This window comes from Citrus sinensis, chromosome 2 (assembly GCF_022201045.2).
Source record: "Citrus sinensis cultivar Valencia sweet orange chromosome 2, DVS_A1.0, whole genome shotgun sequence".
In the NCBI taxonomy this organism is placed as follows: domain Eukaryota; kingdom Viridiplantae; phylum Streptophyta; class Magnoliopsida; order Sapindales; family Rutaceae; genus Citrus; species Citrus sinensis.
The window spans coordinates 5,288,312-5,306,040 of record NC_068557.1 but is presented as its reverse complement, the minus strand read 5'-3'; the positions used below and the strand labels follow the sequence as shown (position 1 = coordinate 5,306,040).

The 17,729-nt window shown below is 34.3% G+C and overlaps 3 protein-coding genes across 4 annotated transcripts; 1 reads left to right on the top strand and 2 right to left on the bottom strand.

The window, feature by feature from the left end:
- Positions 1 to 90: 90 nt before the first annotated feature.
- LOC102620973 (protein farnesyltransferase subunit beta) lies at positions 91 to 5,718 on the bottom strand. The gene is made up of 14 exons (XM_006470281.4): positions 5,390 to 5,718; positions 5,217 to 5,303; positions 4,940 to 5,045; positions 3,977 to 4,012; positions 3,191 to 3,273; positions 3,040 to 3,093; positions 2,870 to 2,921; positions 2,330 to 2,394; positions 2,189 to 2,245; positions 1,937 to 2,009; positions 1,690 to 1,776; positions 1,419 to 1,611; positions 1,275 to 1,333; positions 91 to 463 (listed from the first exon to the last, which is right to left on the bottom strand). Exons 1-14 carry the CDS (start codon positions 5,509 to 5,511, stop codon positions 227 to 229), a joined length of 1,311 nt encoding a protein of 436 aa, XP_006470344.2. The 5' UTR covers positions 5,512 to 5,718; the 3' UTR covers positions 91 to 226.
- A 4,679-nt stretch (positions 5,719 to 10,397) lies between these two features.
- Positions 10,398 to 14,311, top strand: LOC102622925 (formate dehydrogenase, mitochondrial). Of its 2 annotated transcripts, XR_008051731.1 has the most exons (7): positions 10,398 to 10,593; positions 11,657 to 11,828; positions 12,597 to 13,137; positions 13,430 to 13,554; positions 13,821 to 13,933; positions 14,027 to 14,205; positions 14,245 to 14,311. XR_008051731.1 is itself a non-coding variant. In XM_006470283.4 (6 exons), the coding sequence occupies exons 1-6, from the start codon at positions 10,504 to 10,506 to the stop codon at positions 14,138 to 14,140; spliced, it is 1,155 nt and encodes a 384-aa protein (XP_006470346.2). In that variant the 5' UTR covers positions 10,398 to 10,503; the 3' UTR covers positions 14,141 to 14,311. The 2 variants fall into 2 exon arrangements, 1 of the variants encoding a protein (XP_006470346.2); XM_006470283.4 differs by having other exon boundaries at positions 14,027 to 14,311.
- Positions 14,312 to 14,670: 359 nt separating this feature from the next.
- On the bottom strand, positions 14,671 to 17,348 carry LOC102623220 (photosystem I assembly factor PSA3, chloroplastic). The gene is made up of 3 exons (XM_006470284.4): positions 16,931 to 17,348; positions 16,637 to 16,801; positions 14,671 to 15,277 (listed from the first exon to the last, which is right to left on the bottom strand). The coding sequence occupies exons 1-3, from the start codon at positions 17,309 to 17,311 to the stop codon at positions 14,957 to 14,959; spliced, it is 867 nt and encodes a 288-aa protein (XP_006470347.2). The 5' UTR covers positions 17,312 to 17,348; the 3' UTR covers positions 14,671 to 14,956.
- Positions 17,349 to 17,729: the final 381 nt, after the last annotated feature.

Below are 17,729 nucleotides of genomic sequence, written 5' to 3'. Positions count from 1 at the left end.
AAAATTAGTATAGAATTTCCAGTCCTTGCTAAAATTTTGTTAATTCAGTCCCAATGCTACTCAGCCTCTGCATGGCCACAACCCACAACATATCAAATATCAATACACAAATATTTCTTTCACTGTCTGTAAGATCCAATTACAGCTTACAATATTAAAAATGTAGGCTATTTTGAGTTCGCATCACATCCTGCAAAATACATAATCCCATGAAGAAGATTTTTACTTAGGACCTTGAGAAAAATTCATGTGCTTCATGATACCGATCCAAGACAATATTGAAGACGGGATGAACCGGTTCTAAGACATTGGAATACGGACCCAAGACAGCATGGGGCAATGGTGAAGAATCTTCATCCTTCAACCAGCTATGCTGACAAATGGAGAGGCCACTCAAACAATAACATGTGTGGTAATAGTCTCTAGGCTTCCGGAGTTTGTCTCTGAGTCCACCTCCGGGGTCCTGCATTAACGACATATGTCAAAATCCAGACCCTAGAAATACATCGTACCAACAAATCATGTTCAAAGGTATACACACAAACCATCAAATGCCAAAGCAAAATTATCTTGAGATAAGTAATGCTTAAATATAAGGATGGTGATGTACACCATCAGAATTACCACCGAATTTTAAACCAAAAAATGCACTGCAATGAAATAAACCAAAATGCAAGGACAACAATGCACCAACTTAAAACTGTAACTGACACCGACTGTGCTATGGCATTCAACCAAAATAGTAGCTCAAAAACCAGGACTTGCTAAATGTTTCATTCAATGCCGATTGTGATTTTCCATGTTCCCCCTTCAGAACTACCAATAGTAAACATAGTCCAAATAGCAAAACCCCTGTCTGAAAAAAAAAAAAAAGGAGTTTCGATAGTGGGGCACTAGGGGACAAACTACCAAATTTTTTTATCCTTCTAAAGGTTTTATTCAATGCCAAAAATACATGAGCTTGCTCCAGACAACTGATGATTTCAATGGTATGGTCTCTCTAACAGTCTAATCTATTGAATTTTTATTTGTTGTCTCTTATCTTTCCATTTTTGCCTGAACGGCAACCTTGTACGGAAAACATGAAGGCAAAAGCAACATATTAAATTGTTAAGGGATGAGAGAAACAAATTTGAAGATGCGATTTTTTTCAACCCAGGAAACCCACGCCGGGGGGGGGGGGGTGTTGGGCGGGCGGAGTGGGGCTGATCCCAGAGAAAAGATAAAGCAATAATCAAGTAGACAATATATAGAATTATCTATAAAATCTGAACCTGTGAGCATAAAAGTAGGTATCTCTGCAAAGCAATGCTGTGAAAAAGAGGTTCCCTTTCTGCAAGACGAGAGGAACCATTCAGTGAGCCTGTATGTGCATAACATAGAAATACTTAAGAAAATATGCTTCCAACCAAGCCTACCTCTATGTTGAAAATGGCAGTGTTCATCACCCTGCGATGATATCTCATCCGAACTTCCGTCTCCTTCTGATACATCTGATGCTGTAGTGGTTTGTGTATTATCTATACTGCATTCTGCTCCTCGTTGATCCACTGGTGTCGGACTCTCTCCAATGATTGAATGAAACCTCCGTAATAATGCAAATACACCTCCCTGGTCACTTTACTTTGTTTTAGTCCACTAAAAATATAAATAACAAGGAATACAATTAATGGAGATTAGATCAGTTACCTGCCAGAATGAATAACAACCATCAACCAGTTTATTGGTTCTCCCCTGAAATCCACCTTCCACCCCTTGTCGAAACACCACCCACCCCTATACAATAAAATTGAGATAAAAAGAGCATTTACACAATACTTCATGAGGTCGTAAAAAAGGAATCACTAATAAAGTTCACAAATTCTAGTGAATATGAAACCAGACAAAGCAATGAACATCATAAATCACCATGAAGAAAAGATTAATATCATCTTACAATTAAGGCATCCAAATCCAAACGATCTGCCTCATTGATCAGAATCATTGCAGCCAACCCACAAAAGGTGTACCTGATCACCAAATTATAGAATCCAATAAAGGGTTTGTCAAAGAAGAAAGGACACACAAAAAGACATTTGCATGTACACATGAGATAATGGAAAAGAGGCAAACAAATTGCATTAAAATGACCATTTGTGAAAACGACTAAGAAAAGCAGAAAAGTGATCAAATGCAGAGTGAAACATACCCACCATGAGCTTCAGAACCAGGTTCCCCAGCAATACCACCTTCATAGGTCTGACAGCTGCAGAGATGCCACAGGGTACAGTTTCAGTGCCAAATCTATGGCTTTAGTGTCAAATTTAGCTTAAAAGCACTTGAACCCAACCTTAATATGTAATTTCCAACATTTTGCAATAGTTCATCATCCAAAATGTTCAAGATACTTGCTACCTATATATAACAAAAGAATAGCATTGCAAAAATTGAGTAAACCTTAAAAATTAACAAACTAGACATATAGAACATATAAGCAAGTAATTGCAGTCCACAAAAAGAGACAGAAATTTGGTTCTAACAACCAAGATGAATACTAATAAATTAACCTTGGATTCAGATGTCAGCAACAGTGGGAAGGTTCAAATAATTTTGTAAAAAGAAAATGAAATTATAATTTTTGAAGTCCTTTCTGAACCTCAATGCATAGTTCTGTTGCGGGCAGAAAGGTGAAATTAAGGATACCATAAAGACAGAGCAAAAGGTTGTTTAAAGACAATCATCAGTGTATTGACAAGAATTTGGAAGAAAGAAAAACGCAATAGAAAATCAGTTTTGGTGTCAGTCATTACTTTTTAAGTAATCCCCTCCAACAACAGTCCTGCAATGGATGAACAAATATATATACATAAAAGCTGGCTGGAATACTTACTGAAATGGCAGTGTAGCAAGCTCGAACATCGATCTCTCCAGCGTCATGCATCCTGAGGGAAAGAAATCAGTTTCATACTAAGAACAGACAGCTAGAAAATAAGATATGTAGCAGTCATGGTATAATGTAAAGTACTTTCTCAATTTGAATTATAAAAAGTGATGTCCAACCTGAACGCCCCACTTGGGTCTTTCATGCATTTCAAGAACGTGTACACTTTACTCCTGAATATTGTTTCCCAAGATCCTGTTAAATAACTTCCCAAAGGCTCTAGAACATATTGTTGAGAAACACTAACCACACAGAAGAGCTTAAGGTCACCTATTAATAGAGGACAAAGATTTTTCACCACCCAAAGAAATCAATGCATTGACGGCAGCATAAGTTGTTGCAAGATGTGGCATCTGAGAGAATATATCAAGTTAGGAATGGAAACAGATAAGCAAAAAATTTGCATCAAAATAACATTCACAGGAAAAAGTGAAAATTAAAGGACAATCATATGAGCCTAATCTTCCATGACATTCATTCAGAAAGAAATTAGACTAAAAGAACCACGCTGGTTGGTCTAAGGGAGCTGGTATAATCTTAAACCAAAAGAATGCAGTACTTACAAGACCAATGGCAAAATAAAAGTTAACCAAGCCCAAGATGATTAAACTGACTTCAAAAATCTACAGCAACTCCCAAACTATAACTCTAGGACCATTCAAAACCATCCCAAGTCATTTCAACTCTGTCCAAAGGATCGAATGAGGGTTCCCCCATAGTACTATGGCTATGAAAAAATACATTGAACAACATTTCTTAAGTTTTCCTTCAAAATTCCCAATTACGCGTTATGTTCAATTTTTCAATTAATTTGAAAATGTAACCCACAACTAGGGAAGCTTAACTAAGAACTTGAGAAAGTTAATGGAAACTTGGTGGTTGCATCTTTATAGCAGCTGTATTTAGCATTACTTAGATGAAAACTGATGGAAAGGAGGATGAACGAGGAAGTTGCATATTTGAAATTTGAAAAAGAATCAGTTGAGTTATTGAAGATATTGTTGGTGATATATATAGACCTAATAATAACGCAAAATCAGTGGATCATAAACTTGCCTGCCCAGGTCCACCACCATATCCACCATTTGGGTCCTGCCAGAGGAAGCACACACAGAAGATGGATATTTATAAGCAGAAGACATAATATTAGCAGCAAACACTAGAGAACGATAAACATCATATCCTCCAAATGCTGGTAATATCAAATAAGTCATTTCATACACAAAATAGGTAAACATAAAGCATATACACCAATAATGGCAACATCAAATATGTCAATAGATGCTTGTGCTTTTGGATGCCTCAAAGGGCTGAACACTAATTGTCTCAAGGCATGTCAATGTCCACAATCATTTTATTTGGGTATAAATACCACAGAGAGCATCTCTGAACTAGTCCACTTGAATGTGTAAGATCTAGCTCACTAATGTCAAACAAAACAATAAGTACTTAAAAAAAAAGGGCAACAAGGCTAATATGTCCAGTCTATTATTTAGTATATTTATAAGCACACACAGTCTAAGCACGTATGTATCAACAGATAAGGGTCTGCATTTATGTTAGTGTTTACGTAAGTACAAGTGTCCTTGATATATGTTTAGGACTGCATATATACATTCCACCTGGTTTGATATAGCTGCTAAACTCAAACTAAGAGCATTTGTGCGTATCATAGACTGAGTACTTTTAAAGCAACAGCAACATCTAAAGTTCATAGAGAATAAACACACAGTTTTCTAGGGAAGCAGAGGTACATGCTTGAAATCTCCAAACAAGTTTTTAAGCTTCCAAGACAATGGGAGCAGAACTTCTGATGTAGAAATGTGATGGTAACAAACTAGATTTTCAATCTCTAAATAGACAAAGAGGTTTGGAACTACTTCTATCTATTGGTAGTTGATATCCAAAAACGAGAAAGAGAGAGAGTATTATCAACCATAACAAAATGGGGATTGCACTAACCCAAAAAAAAAAAAAAAGAACAAAGAAATACAGTGAAAATTAAATTGGACCTAATACCTGACAACGACTAAGAAATTCAATAGTTCTATCTTCCAAGTCAGCATCAATAAACTCCCCAAGTAAAGCCATTGAGTGCAGGATCCAGTAGCAGATCCAAGGTCGACTAGATAAAAACATTACACAGAGAAATGCAAGGTAAGGACGTGTAGAATGCGTAGCTTGTAATCCTAACTGAGTCATAACTTCGATTCAATTACAATAATGTAATATGCAAGCTGCAATTAAATACAAAGTCGTATGATTCTCATAAGGAAAATGAAATTCCTAAACTTACTTGGCGTCCAAGCTGCAAAAGGAAGGGCCGAGTTGCTGAAGACCTCTCAATAAGTACTCAACGTGATTCTTACGTTGAAGCTCCATCCTACACAGATCAAATATCAAATTATTAAAAAAAATTGAAATATGGAACAAGTAAAACTAAACCCTACGTTTTTTAAATCTGATTACATTAATTTTTGAGCTAAGGGAGGAACACTCGCGTAGATGTGATATAGCATGTTGACATCGTTGAGAACCATTGACTGCTCTCGCTGAGTCACGGTTCCTCTCGGCTCTCTGTCCGGCTCCATTGATCGGTTAGTTAGTTAGGAGTTACAGTATTGATGCGAGCGCGTGATTTTGCAGTATGCCCGTGTTCTGGTGAATCGGCCGGCCCTCAGTGCTTTGCTTGGCCGTATGAGAAAGGACAAAGGATAAAGGAGAAAGGACAAAGGGGCGCGAATCGTCACGATGAGGGCCACAGTGGTTCATGTAAAAGCGATTTGGGTCAAGGGGGCCGCTTTGGAGTTGCTACTGGAAACACCCAATTCAATTCCGATTACACCCTTTATGTTAGCAAGTTGCCATTAATTTTTTTTTATTTTTTGGAAGATTTATACAAGAGTTGGACTATGACACCCCTCTGATCTCCTCATAAAACTCATTTTTTAGTTATATTCATTTTATTTTCGAAAATATCCTTTTTTTTAGATACATTTTTCTAAGTTCTCAATTTTTATTTGATTTGTTTTATTGTTAAAACTCAAAGTATTATTGTGCTATTTTTTAATTATTTTTAATTTTATTATTGCTCTACACACAAATTAAAAAGTTATATGGGTGATAAGGTTTTAGTGTTAATTATTGGCTGAAATAACACATATTTCAAATTATAATTTCAAAGTAATTTTAAGTATAAAAATATTTAATCAATAAAAAATCAAAAAAGAACAATATATTATTCTAAATTTGTACAATTTATTTTAGTTAGATATGAAGAAACATATAAAATATTTTTTTTAAAAGGATTGATTATGAATTAAGTAATTTGCTGGAAAAAAAATCTATATGTGTCTTTAATTATAATTTTATTTAAAGTGGGGTTTTGTAAGAATAATGTATGGGTGCCAATAGCTCCACTCTTTGTACAATTGAATCATCGTCTAATACAATGGAAACTCACTTAAATGTATAATCAATCCAACGAGTTATAAAATGTTTGGATAAAGCTTTCCGATTCAACTAACAAGCTGTACCTACTCGATACTCATGCTTCTTTGAATTCAAAAAACAATTTTGCTATGTATATACAAATTAGCAGATCTTGAGTGCTTCAACTTTGTATTTTATTATGATTGCAAATATTGTTTCGTTGCTTCCTTAAATTTTTTTAGATTTGATTTTTCTTTTTCCATTTTTTTTTGTATTTCACTGTTTTGTCGATTAGATCAAGATTAACAAAATTTGTAATTCACAATAAATTCAAAATATAGTATATTAATATGTGTGTCAAATCGGCATTTGATCTATAGAAACGTGGATTGTATTGAATTGAACTTCATTATTTTTGTGGATTGGATAAATTTGAATGTGGAAGTATGTCAAATGTTTATAATTCAATACAAGTATCTTAGAATTAGCAATCTTTTGTGGAAAACTACCTTCATTGTCTAAAGAAATTCTTCGGTACATACCTCGTCATTCATATAACAAGTCAATTACATTCATCAACGAATCATTAATGTATTTAAATTGAAAAAAAATCGATATATGTTAAGAAATTCATATGTCACATTCTCAACAGTAAATCGTATTAATCCTATGATAAATTGCTTCATCATTTTATGAATTTCTTATCTTAACTTAACTTCTTGTTTTACTAGCCAACCAACTATGTAAAGATCAGTTTGGAATTGTAGTGGCTAATGAAATAAGTTTTTTTATGCGAATGAAATAAGTTGTTGACTAAAAAGCAGTTAGTGTTTGGTAAACTATATTGCTGCAATTGCAATGAATTTGAAAAACATAGCACATGCATTTAATATATTTTATTATCAAAGTATTATTTTATTATAAAATGTCCAAAATAAACTTAAATTTAATTTTTTTTAATTTTTTAGAGTACACTTAGTAAAATTATTTAGAAATGCTTTCTTTATTTTTTAAAACACGTAAAATTATATAAAGTGAAAAAATTCAATTAAGTGAAATATAACAAACTTAATCATTTGTTAAATAACATACTATAAGAATTCATACTAATACATATGTTCAAATAAAACAAAATAATATATTTGATTCACATAAAACTTATTGCAATAATATTCCTCAAAATTTTAATTGTTTGTTATCCAGAACTATTAGTGTTGTGATACTTTTATCAAGTGTCTGTTTCTTTTTATTTCTTCATCAAAAATTGAACTATGATAATTTTTAATGTTGTCAGAATGAAGATCACCTCGTGCATGCCTCTTTATATATTATGCAATGTCATAGTCTTAACAAAAATTTATGTAATTATATACAAGTCTTATCGATGCTCATGATAGAAAATAAACAAAAGTTGTTATGAAAAAAATTTAATATTAGGAAGAATGTATAGTGTAGTTATGGTGTAATATGATTGTGGCAGCAATATCATATATAATGATTTATTTATTATGGTATGAAAAAATAAAACACCAATAATTTTTTGTTAAAATAATAAAGATTATAATAAGAACTTTAAAGATATGATGGTTTATTTAATAAATTACTTATAGAAAGTAACTTCGATACGTTTTTAAAAATTGTTGTCAAAATAGATTAAATTATGAAATGAGTAATTTTTTTAAAAAAAATTATCAGACATCATTTTGACAAAACATTATAAAATAAACAGCTAATAGGGTTATGAAACGAACGGTTTATAAAGTTTGAATTTAGACGGGCCCTAACTTTGACACTTGTCGTCCAAAAATCAGAGCGCTCAATTGTAACACGTGTGTGCCACGTGAGAGGAAGAGGATTGACGCGAAAGCACTGCTAAACCAATAAACCATTAGGATTAAGATTAGGACAGTCCACCTAAAGAGTCATTATTGTGTACACAAGGTAGGGTAGGCTGCAGGCGTGAGCCATGTCTCTTTATAGGCTTATCCAAACCCGAAAATATAAAAAAATATAGTCACCGTGATGAACCATTGTAGTATCAATAATTCACAAATAAGAATTTCCAGAACCAATATTCATTGGTATGTTTAAATTTAGTATTGAGCTAATTTATACTTATATTTTTTAAATTTTCTGTCACGCACATGATCATAATAATAAATAATTTAAATTTAATTAATTATATATTTTTATTTAATAACTATTTATTATATATTTTTAAAATCAGCGTGAAAGTTAGTTCCACAGTAAATCTAAATTATTGAATTATCAAAACCCCTGCTATATCATTTTGAACTTTTCAATATATTTTCTTAGTTATGCCGCAAGCATTAGCTATCTAATCTGGAGTCAGAGACTCAGAGTTGTACTATATTTACAACGTAGATATTAATAGGGATGGCAAAAATCCCCACGGGGATGGGTACCCTCGGGGATTTTCCCCATTCGGGGAGGGTACGGGGATAATTTTATACCCAATTTTTTTTTCGGGGAGGGGACGGGGAAAATTTTTTACCCAACTTTTTATTCGGGGAGGGGACGGAGATGAGGTGGAATCCCCATCCCCTACCCATTTCCCCATTTTAATTTTTAATTTTATTTTTATTTTTAAAATTACTAATAAATAAATAACAAAATTATAAATATTGTTAAAAATAATAAATATCAAAATAGTTGTATGTTGGGAAAGTGGTCACCCTTTGCCGGGAATTAGTTGAAGAGTATTAATTGAAGTTTTCACCAACTGTTTATTGCTTTGATTATACTGGTAGTAGTTCTTCTACTAGATCTACAGGGGATTCTTATAAGAAAGCAACCAAATGGATGACAGGTTTTGATGATTATGTAAACAATGGAAATTGTGCAGTTGTTGCAGATGAATTAGATTCATATTTGGATGAGAAAGTTATATCTCGGATGGAAGATTTTAATATTTTGAGTTGGTGGAAGACAAATGCTAATAGGTATCCTACATTAGCTCGAATTGCTAGAGATATTTTGGCAATTCCAATTACAACAGTTGCTTCTGAATCAGCTTTTAACACTAGTGGTAGAGTTGTGAGCTCATACCATAACAAACTTCATCCAAGCACATTGGAGGCCTTAATGTGCTGTCAAAGTTGGTTACGAGCTTACAATAGCAGTATGAGTTTATTTTAATATGATTAATTTAAAATTGAAAATAAAAAAATGTATTAGACTATTAATTATTCGGGGACCGGGGACCCTCGGGGATCCCCTGTTATTATTCGGGGAGGGGATGGGGATTCTCTCAAGCAATTTTGACGGGGACGGGGAGGGGACGGGGACATATGCAAAACATCGGGGATGGATATGGGGAGATTGGTCCCCTCCCCTCCCCTCCCCATTGCCATCCCTAGATATTAAAGGACAATAAATATTTATAGTATAAAATGAATTTATTGTTCATAAAGAATAAGGCAGTGTCTATTATAATATCTAAAGATTGCAAAATGATATATTATCCTTAAATTATTTGCCATATGAGAGTTCCTTGTTTATATTTTTTAAAGAAAAATATTAAGTATAAAGAGAAATAAAAAAGAAAAAGAAAGAGAGAAAGTGAGTGGATAGAAAAAAAAAAAGAAGCTAATTCCTCGTTTCTTTCTCCCATTATTTCCCTACTCCAAACACCACCCTTTTCCAAATTATGGATTCGGATTTTACCGAGAATAATACTAAGCATACGGATTATAGAATAGAAAATTTGTATCTCATCTGACGTGGCACTCATTGATATTGCCACATCATCTCAATTTTGTAAACCTATTCATGTGATTGCACAAGAGCAGGAAAAATGCATGCACTTGGAAGAAAAACGTGTAATAATAGTGAAGTTACAAAGAGAACAAATTGAATTTCGCCACGTAAAATAGGTTGCAGCACGTCACGGGCCGCCCAAAATACTCATCCCGTGCCAAGCAGCAGCCTAGTCCCACCCTCAGCAATGGCGTGGACCCACCATCTTAACATGCATTCTCTCACTCATTGTAATCTCTCTATCTATTTCCCATTATAATCAAAATCAAAAGTCAAAGGCTGCCGTTAAAACTTGAAAAGGTTTAACCTATAAAAACGCTGTGCTTTAGTGAGGACTCGGCAGTGTGAGTGACAAATTATATAATTGGGAGATGGCCATGAAGAGAGTAGCTAGCTCTGCAATTAACGCTTTTGCTTCGTCGGGATATCTTCGTTCATCGTCGAGGTTTTCTCGACACTATGTAAGCTGTTTACGGTCTTCGAACTTTATACCGTTTGTTCGTTTTCATTTTTGATTGTCACTAAAATTTATAAATCAGTTTCATCATCTGCAGGCTCGGATCACCAATTTTTTGCCTTTTTTTTTTTAAACGACGATGGTTATCAAATTTTTATTTGGATAAGATGATTTATATGTAATGATAAAGTGAGATTTGTGATTATCTAATGGCTGATCTATCAATTTAGAGAAGAAATAAAAAATTAAAAAAGAAAAAAAAAGGTTGTACAAGCATCAAAGTGGTTGATGATGATTATGTGCCAAGCAATGGGTAGATTTGGAATTTGGGGCAAACAAACGCATGACGAAAGTGTGGTTCCACGTGACGTTGCACGTGACACATTCATTAAGTCATGATCTGGGCCCGCTGGGCCAAAAAATCACGTGAAATTTGATAAAAGTTATTTCTATTCGTTTTGTTTAGTTAGAGAATAATAATGTTCATGTATCTTATATTATCTATCAATTATCTGCTAAATTATCTTGATCTTCAGTTTTCACATCTGCAGCATATAATTAATGAGTAATGATACAGCCACAAACTCTTGTACAAACTTATTTTGTACAAACTGACGTGGCATTAATTCATTGGTTGAATGAAAATATAAATTAATAAAAACAAATCATGTGGGCCAAGTGATATTTAATTCAACCAATCTTATCATGCCACATCAGTTTGTACAAAATAAGTTTGTACAAGAGTTTGTGGCTGTATCATTACTCATAATTAATTTACTCTAGAAACCCAAGTGAATTATTTAAAATTAAGGCAGCGTACTGAATGATTATACCGGTTTAATGGATGTGATGATGAAGTTGGACTATGATTTATCAGAGATAAGAAATTGTTGTAATATATTTGAATATGGGGAACATTTTAAGAACTTAAAATACATGAGACAAAGCTGGAAAATGTTTAAATAATAAATTTGTTCTCTTTGAATTTGTTTCTGTCTTACTATCTCCCCGCCCAATTTGTTTACTATGGTTTATGTTATCTAATTTCTTAGTATGACTACAAGCAGGCTTCTTCTGGAAGAAAGAAGATTGTTGGGGTGTTCTACAAGGGCAATGAATACGCTTCAATGAATCCCAACTTTCTTGGTTGTGTGGAGGGAGGCTGTGGTCTGCGTGAATGGCTGGAATCGAAAGGTCACCAATATATTGTCACTGATGACAAAGAGGGACCAGACTGTGGTTAGTATATCAATTTACCTCTATGCATTATGGATGTAAATGCAAAATTATCAATAAGCCCAATCACAGCTGGTCACATGCCAGCTTATAGTGTAGTACGGTGTAAATTGATTATGCACTCAAAATGCTGGTTTTTGAATTGAATTACTGATTGAATATATGAGGACCAGGTGGCAAGGCTGGTTGTTGATATCAACAGATGTTAGAAGCAGTTATCTTTGCATTCTGCTCATGGAACTTTAAAGAATTTTATCAACTAGCATGACTACGATTTTAGTTGCTCTTTTTCTTCCAGTTACAAATATAAATTATACATTGGTTTTGTTGCCGACATCTGTTTTTGTGTTCGTGATCGTTTGGAAATATTTGTACTTTAGTTTTGAAAGTAGAATAGCTAAAATGTTTACTGAAGTGACTCTGACCATACATTTGGCACCTCAATCCCACTCTTCTTGACAACTGGTTATTCTATTCCATAGCAGCTATGGATTAATATTCACAGTACTTCAACTGTGTATGGGCACTCATCATACTTGCAATGTTGGTTACAAGGTCTTATAGCCCTGTCTTATCTGAATGGTAGCTCTAAAAATAATGTGATTTTAAGTGCTTGTTTAAGAACTGCAATGCCTTGGCTAAGTGGAATTTCCTGGATGATTGACGCTTTTTCGTTTGGTCAAGTTATTTAGGTAGCCTGGTAGTTGATTCTTTGAGGTAATAAGCATAAAATAGCTTTTTTGATGTTTCATGTGTGAGATTTAACTGCAGAACTAGAGAAACATATTCCTGATCTCCACGTCCTCATATCTACCCCCTTCCACCCTGCCTATGTTACGGCGGAAAGGATTAAGAAGGCCAAAAATTTGCAACTGCTTCTCACTGCTGGAGTTGGCTCTGATCATATTGATCTAAATGCTGCTGCTGCTGCTGGTTTAACTGTTGCTGAAGTTACTGGAAGCAATGTGGTTTCAGTTGCTGAGGACGAGCTTATGAGAATCCTTATTCTTGTCCGTAATTTCTTACCTGGACACCATCAAGTTATCAGTGGGGAATGGAATGTTGCCGGTGTTGCTTATAGAGCTTATGATCTTGAAGGAAAGACAGTGGGAACTGTTGGTTGTGGACGCATTGGCAAGCTGTTGCTCCAACGACTTAAACCTTTCAATTGTAATCTCCTTTATCATGACCGGGTGAAGATGGATCCTCAATTGGAGAAAGAGACTGGAGCAAAATTTGAGGAGGATCTAGATACTATGCTTCCCAAATGTGACATAGTTGTTGTCAACACCCCTCTAACAGAAAAGACGAGGTAAAACCAATGTCTCATCCCTGATCTTGCATGAACTAAAGTTTCCAGGTTTCAAACTAATAGTAATTGTTCTGTTGAATTTTAGCTTATCTTTAAGTGCTGGATTGGCGTGCATTGTTAAAGTCACCGTCTTACCATTGGTACTCTTATTTGGATTATGGAGCTTGGTTGTTTGATAGAAAATGCCAAATTATATATTTTTCTAACTAATTTTTACTGTATTCAAGCTTCTTGTAGTCAATCAAATTTATGATATCAGTCTAACTTATCAGAATATTGGATTGCTTTGCAGAGGGATGTTTGACAAAGATAGGATTGCAAAGATGAAGAAGGGCGTCTTGATTGTCAACAATGCTCGAGGAGCAATCATGGACACACAAGCTGTTGTTGACGCTTGCTCTAGTGGACACATTGCAGGTAGTTAAGTGCCAACTGAAAGTTGGTTCCATCAATGCTGAACCCTCTATGCTGTATAAAACATATTGTTTATTTATTTATCCTTTTTTTTTTAATATATATATTAGAATGCATTCCTCCTAGATGGGTTGGAATCAGAAAAACTGAAAGGAAATTCCTAATTTGTTGTGTGGACTGCCAGCAGTATCAAGAAGAGTGCCTGGACATCTACACTGTTATATCCTCTGTTTATCTAATGTCTTTTTCTTTTTTAACTTGATTCTCAGGTTATAGTGGTGATGTTTGGAATCCACAACCAGCTCCAAAGGACCATCCCTGGCGTTACATGCCAAATCAGGCAATGACCCCTCATGTTTCTGGGACCACTATTGATGCACAGGTATGTTAGTTCATTGCATTTTTTTCCCGTATTCATGCGCCTCTTTACTTCATTTCTTTCTCACAAATCGAATTCTGAACTGAAATACTGCAGCTACGCTATGCTGCGGGAGTCAAGGATATGCTTGACAGATACTTCAAGGGAGAAGATTTTCCTGTTCAAAATTACATAGTGAAGGCGGGGGAGCTGGCACCTCAATATCGATAATTTCACGTGTGAAGAGACTGATCGTTTGAGTTTATTCTCTGTTGAACAGGACCTTCTGGAATAATGTTCCTATGTTTGTACCTTCTGGCTTCTGGAATAATGTTCCTATGTTTGTAAACTCTACATTTAACAATGGAATAATAAACACCTGGAATGAGTAACTTCATTTTATGTTTTTTTTTTTGGTAGGCTTCATTTTATAGGTATTGTCTTAATTTCTTTATGATGCATTTGTCAGAGTTATATTGCTCCACTATCTTATCGGCAGGGGTTTGGTTGAGTGGCTTTCATTAAACTTTATTTAATTAACCGCACCAGAGTTCGAACCCTGCAGAAGGACGAACTTAAAAAATACTGATTTGGTCATTGTCTATCCCTACCATAAACACTATATTAAATCAAAATCAAATCAACAATGAACTGAATTCGAATCCTACAGGAGTAGCCTAAAATACTAATTTGGTCCACCCCTACCTTAAACGCTTGCCCAATATTAAATCAAAATCAGACCAACAATGAATGGAGCAGCATTTAAAACGAAATATCATAAATTGATCTTTTTGTCACCTGATCATCCGGTTGGATTGCAAAAGAGAAGTCAATAAAAAGACAAAGAAGAAGTACTCTCCAGTCTACATTACTTTTTACTGGCATCAAATCTCTTTAAGTGAGATCTGCATTTTCAGAAAATACCTATCCTCTATGTTACATGACTGAGAATTTTTGGAATTACATGCTACATTCATTACAAACAAACTCCATCGAGCTTCATCTGCCATTTTTAATCATGTACTAGTACTTAACAAGCCAACACTTTCAAGTTTCACTATTTTGTTTCAAGAATTCAAGGTCTTTCATTTGCTGTTTGACAGCTTCTTTTGGTAGGGGCTTTGATTCTGGAACATTGGTCTCATCACTGCCTTCTGCTACTTTCCTTGCCTTGTCTTTGACAATCCTTTCTATCTCTGGCTGCTCAACTGTTGGGAAAACAGCCCTAAGTATGGTCACTAGTAGTCTCTCGTCTTCCTCTTCAACAAGTTCCTTGCCGAAGCAACAAACATAAATAGCTTCAAGAGCTTTCTCAGCACGAATTGCCATAGGGATAGTTGGGGTGACAGCATTTAGTTTAGCTCGTCGCTGCATCATATACATAATTTTTATTAAGAATGTATAGGAATGCCTTAAAATGCAATTTAAAATTTAGATAACACTAAATCAAGGAGCCAACATACAAATGGATATCTTCATCACAATGTTTATGAAAGATGTCCATAGACATATCTTGATATCTCAATAAAAGTCCAACTTTTGACCCGATTGACCAATAATGCTCAGATTCTGATTCCTCCATAACAGTAAAATGATCAGAAGCCTTGAATATATATATATATATATATATCTAGCAAGTCTAAGGTGTCAAATTGCCTGGAGCCACTGAATGAAAACCAAGCAAGTTTACAATACTCAATTCTTTTTTGAAAAATGCTTCCTTCTAGTATGAGTTTGTGTTTTAGGGCTGGGAGGCCTTCAGTTATGTCAGGAGAATTCGATCTTTATCTTTACAGGCCAAAATTGAAGACTGATTACCAAGTAGCTTGTGTCAGTCATAAATATAATGACAAAGAGAAGAACCAAGATCTATTAATACTATTGTATTTAGCTTTATTCTTTTTGTTCTCTTTTAATTACATTATTACTTGGCATATCACTGACATGTTGAGAAGGAAAATTTAATCATCACAAAAAACCAACAAAGTACAGTTTGAACTGTTGTTGACTCATTTACTAAACATCCATTTCTAGAATTCATTTCCTAGCAAATTACGGCTGTAGTTTATCTCCAATCCAACATCCCACACTCATAATCTTATTTCTCGGATCTACTTATTCTTAATAAACTTTAAAGATTTGCACAACCTTTTGCTCCCCGCGTACATGCTATTATGTAATTTATGGTACAAGCCTAAACTGTCAAGATGATGACGAAAATCATATTGCACAAGCCATGAAATGAGTTTAAAGAAACTTAAATATCCTGCTTAACCTCTGGAAAAACGACCTAATAGAATGAAAAAACCATTTCCATGGTTTGGATTGAGATATAATTTTCCAGTAATCTTCTAAAACAATGGGCACAACTATAATTGGAACCTTCAGAAGATTACTGCTCCAGTACTCTTAACATCCTACAGAGCCTGAAAGCATTTCATCTCTCTCAAAGGGCATGAGTATGACAAAGAGTTATTATGATGAATAGTTGGTGCTAAATGTAAATGAGTACTAAACAAGCAACTAAAACAAGTAGTGATGCACGATGCCTAGTTTGAGCTAAATTTGAGTTAGCAACTTAAATTCTGTGGCTTTTAAACTATAATTTTTTTTTTTTCACATAACTGAGCATCTCATCCAACAAATTTCTTGCCAATGAACTCAATACAAGAGCTAAACTCTTTGCTTATTGGGATCAGAAAACGAGGGACAAGGAGATTAACCAACCTCTTTGGCCTCATTCATCGCAGCAAGGAAGGTCTCCTCTTCAAATTCAACATCATTTGAGACGCGAAGCCTCGCTGCACCCTCCAGAATCTCCTCAGATTTGAGCAGACCAGCACCCACAGCCGCTAGCCAACAGCATATCAAAACATACAAAGGATCCCCTGCCTACCCAAAATGCAAAACCAACTCAAGAACTCAACTTTACAATTCAATACCTAATATATCACTGAAGAAATGCAATTAAATTGAATATCATCAAATTGAATATGCGGAAATTTAAAAAAAAAATATTACCCGGCCTCTGCGTTCTTGAAAGTCATAGAAGGCCTTAGAATCATTGATGCTACATTTGTTGCCTACCCTTCTTCGAAACTCAGCAAAGTCAATAATATCACCACCAACGCCACCTTCATCGCTGAGGATTCTAGCGAAAAGACCGATAACAGGCAATGAACCGATGACTTTGTTAGCAAAGTTAGAGATGGAGTTTTGGTTCTCAATGTAAGCTTTCACAGACAAGACTCCTCCATTAGAAGAAGAGCTTGGAAGCTTTCGAAGCCTTGTGAGGTTGCTGCTTTGAATTTGAGGGAAAAGAATAAGTGAAGGCGAAATCTGCTTGCAACACGTTGAGATTTGGGCTTGAAGATTTGTCTGCAAAGAAGATAGAGTGAGCATTGTAGTTGAGTTATGAAAATACGGATGGCAAGCATCACTCTTTAATAAATTGTAAAATATTATTAAAATAATTTTTATACATTCATAAACGCACGACTATGTACATTGTAAAAATTAATTAATTTATTTTAAAGACTATATTATTTTATACATTCATATATTAAATTATTAATTTAAAAAATTTATTTTATTTTACACACTCTTTTAAATTCTAAAAATATTTTTACTTAAAAATATTTAAATTAATTAATTTTATTTACTTAAAACACTAATAAAATTATTTAACACACTCAATTTTAAGAGATCTTATACATATTTACAATAACATAATTAAGTCAAGTTAAATAAGTTCTTTAATATAATTTTAGTTATTAATATTTCGTTATTTATGTTCAGTACTATATTTTGCATCCAAAAT

Bases quoted from the DNA above. Each gene is read 5' to 3' on its own strand.
- LOC102620973 (XM_006470281.4), bottom strand. From the start codon at position 5,511: ATGGAGCCGGACAGAGAGCCGAGAGGAACCGTGACTCAGCGAGAGCAG. The intron at 5,046-5,216 runs GTAAGTTTAGGA...GTTTTTATCTAG, and splicing joins TTTTGCAGCTTGGACGCCAA to TCGACCTTGGATCTGCTACT. The intron at 2,922-3,039 runs GTTGGACATCAC...TCTTTCCCTCAG, and splicing joins GACCCAAGTGGGGCGTTCAG to GATGCATGACGCTGGAGAGA.
- LOC102622925 (XM_006470283.4), top strand. From the start codon at position 10,504: ATGGCCATGAAGAGAGTAGCTAGCTCTGCAATTAACGCTTTTGCTTCG. The intron at 10,594-11,656 runs GTAAGCTGTTTA...GACTACAAGCAG, and splicing joins CGAGGTTTTCTCGACACTAT to GCTTCTTCTGGAAGAAAGAA. The intron at 13,555-13,820 runs GTAGTTAAGTGC...CTTGATTCTCAG, and splicing joins CTCTAGTGGACACATTGCAG to GTTATAGTGGTGATGTTTGG.
- LOC102623220 (XM_006470284.4), bottom strand. From the start codon at position 17,311: ATGCTCACTCTATCTTCTTTGCAGACAAATCTTCAAGCCCAAATCTCA. The intron at 16,802-16,930 runs GTAATATTTTTT...CATTTTGGGTAG, and splicing joins TTCAAGAACGCAGAGGCCGG to GCAGGGGATCCTTTGTATGT. The intron at 15,278-16,636 runs GTTGGTTAATCT...TATATGATGCAG, and splicing joins CGATGAATGAGGCCAAAGAG to CGACGAGCTAAACTAAATGC.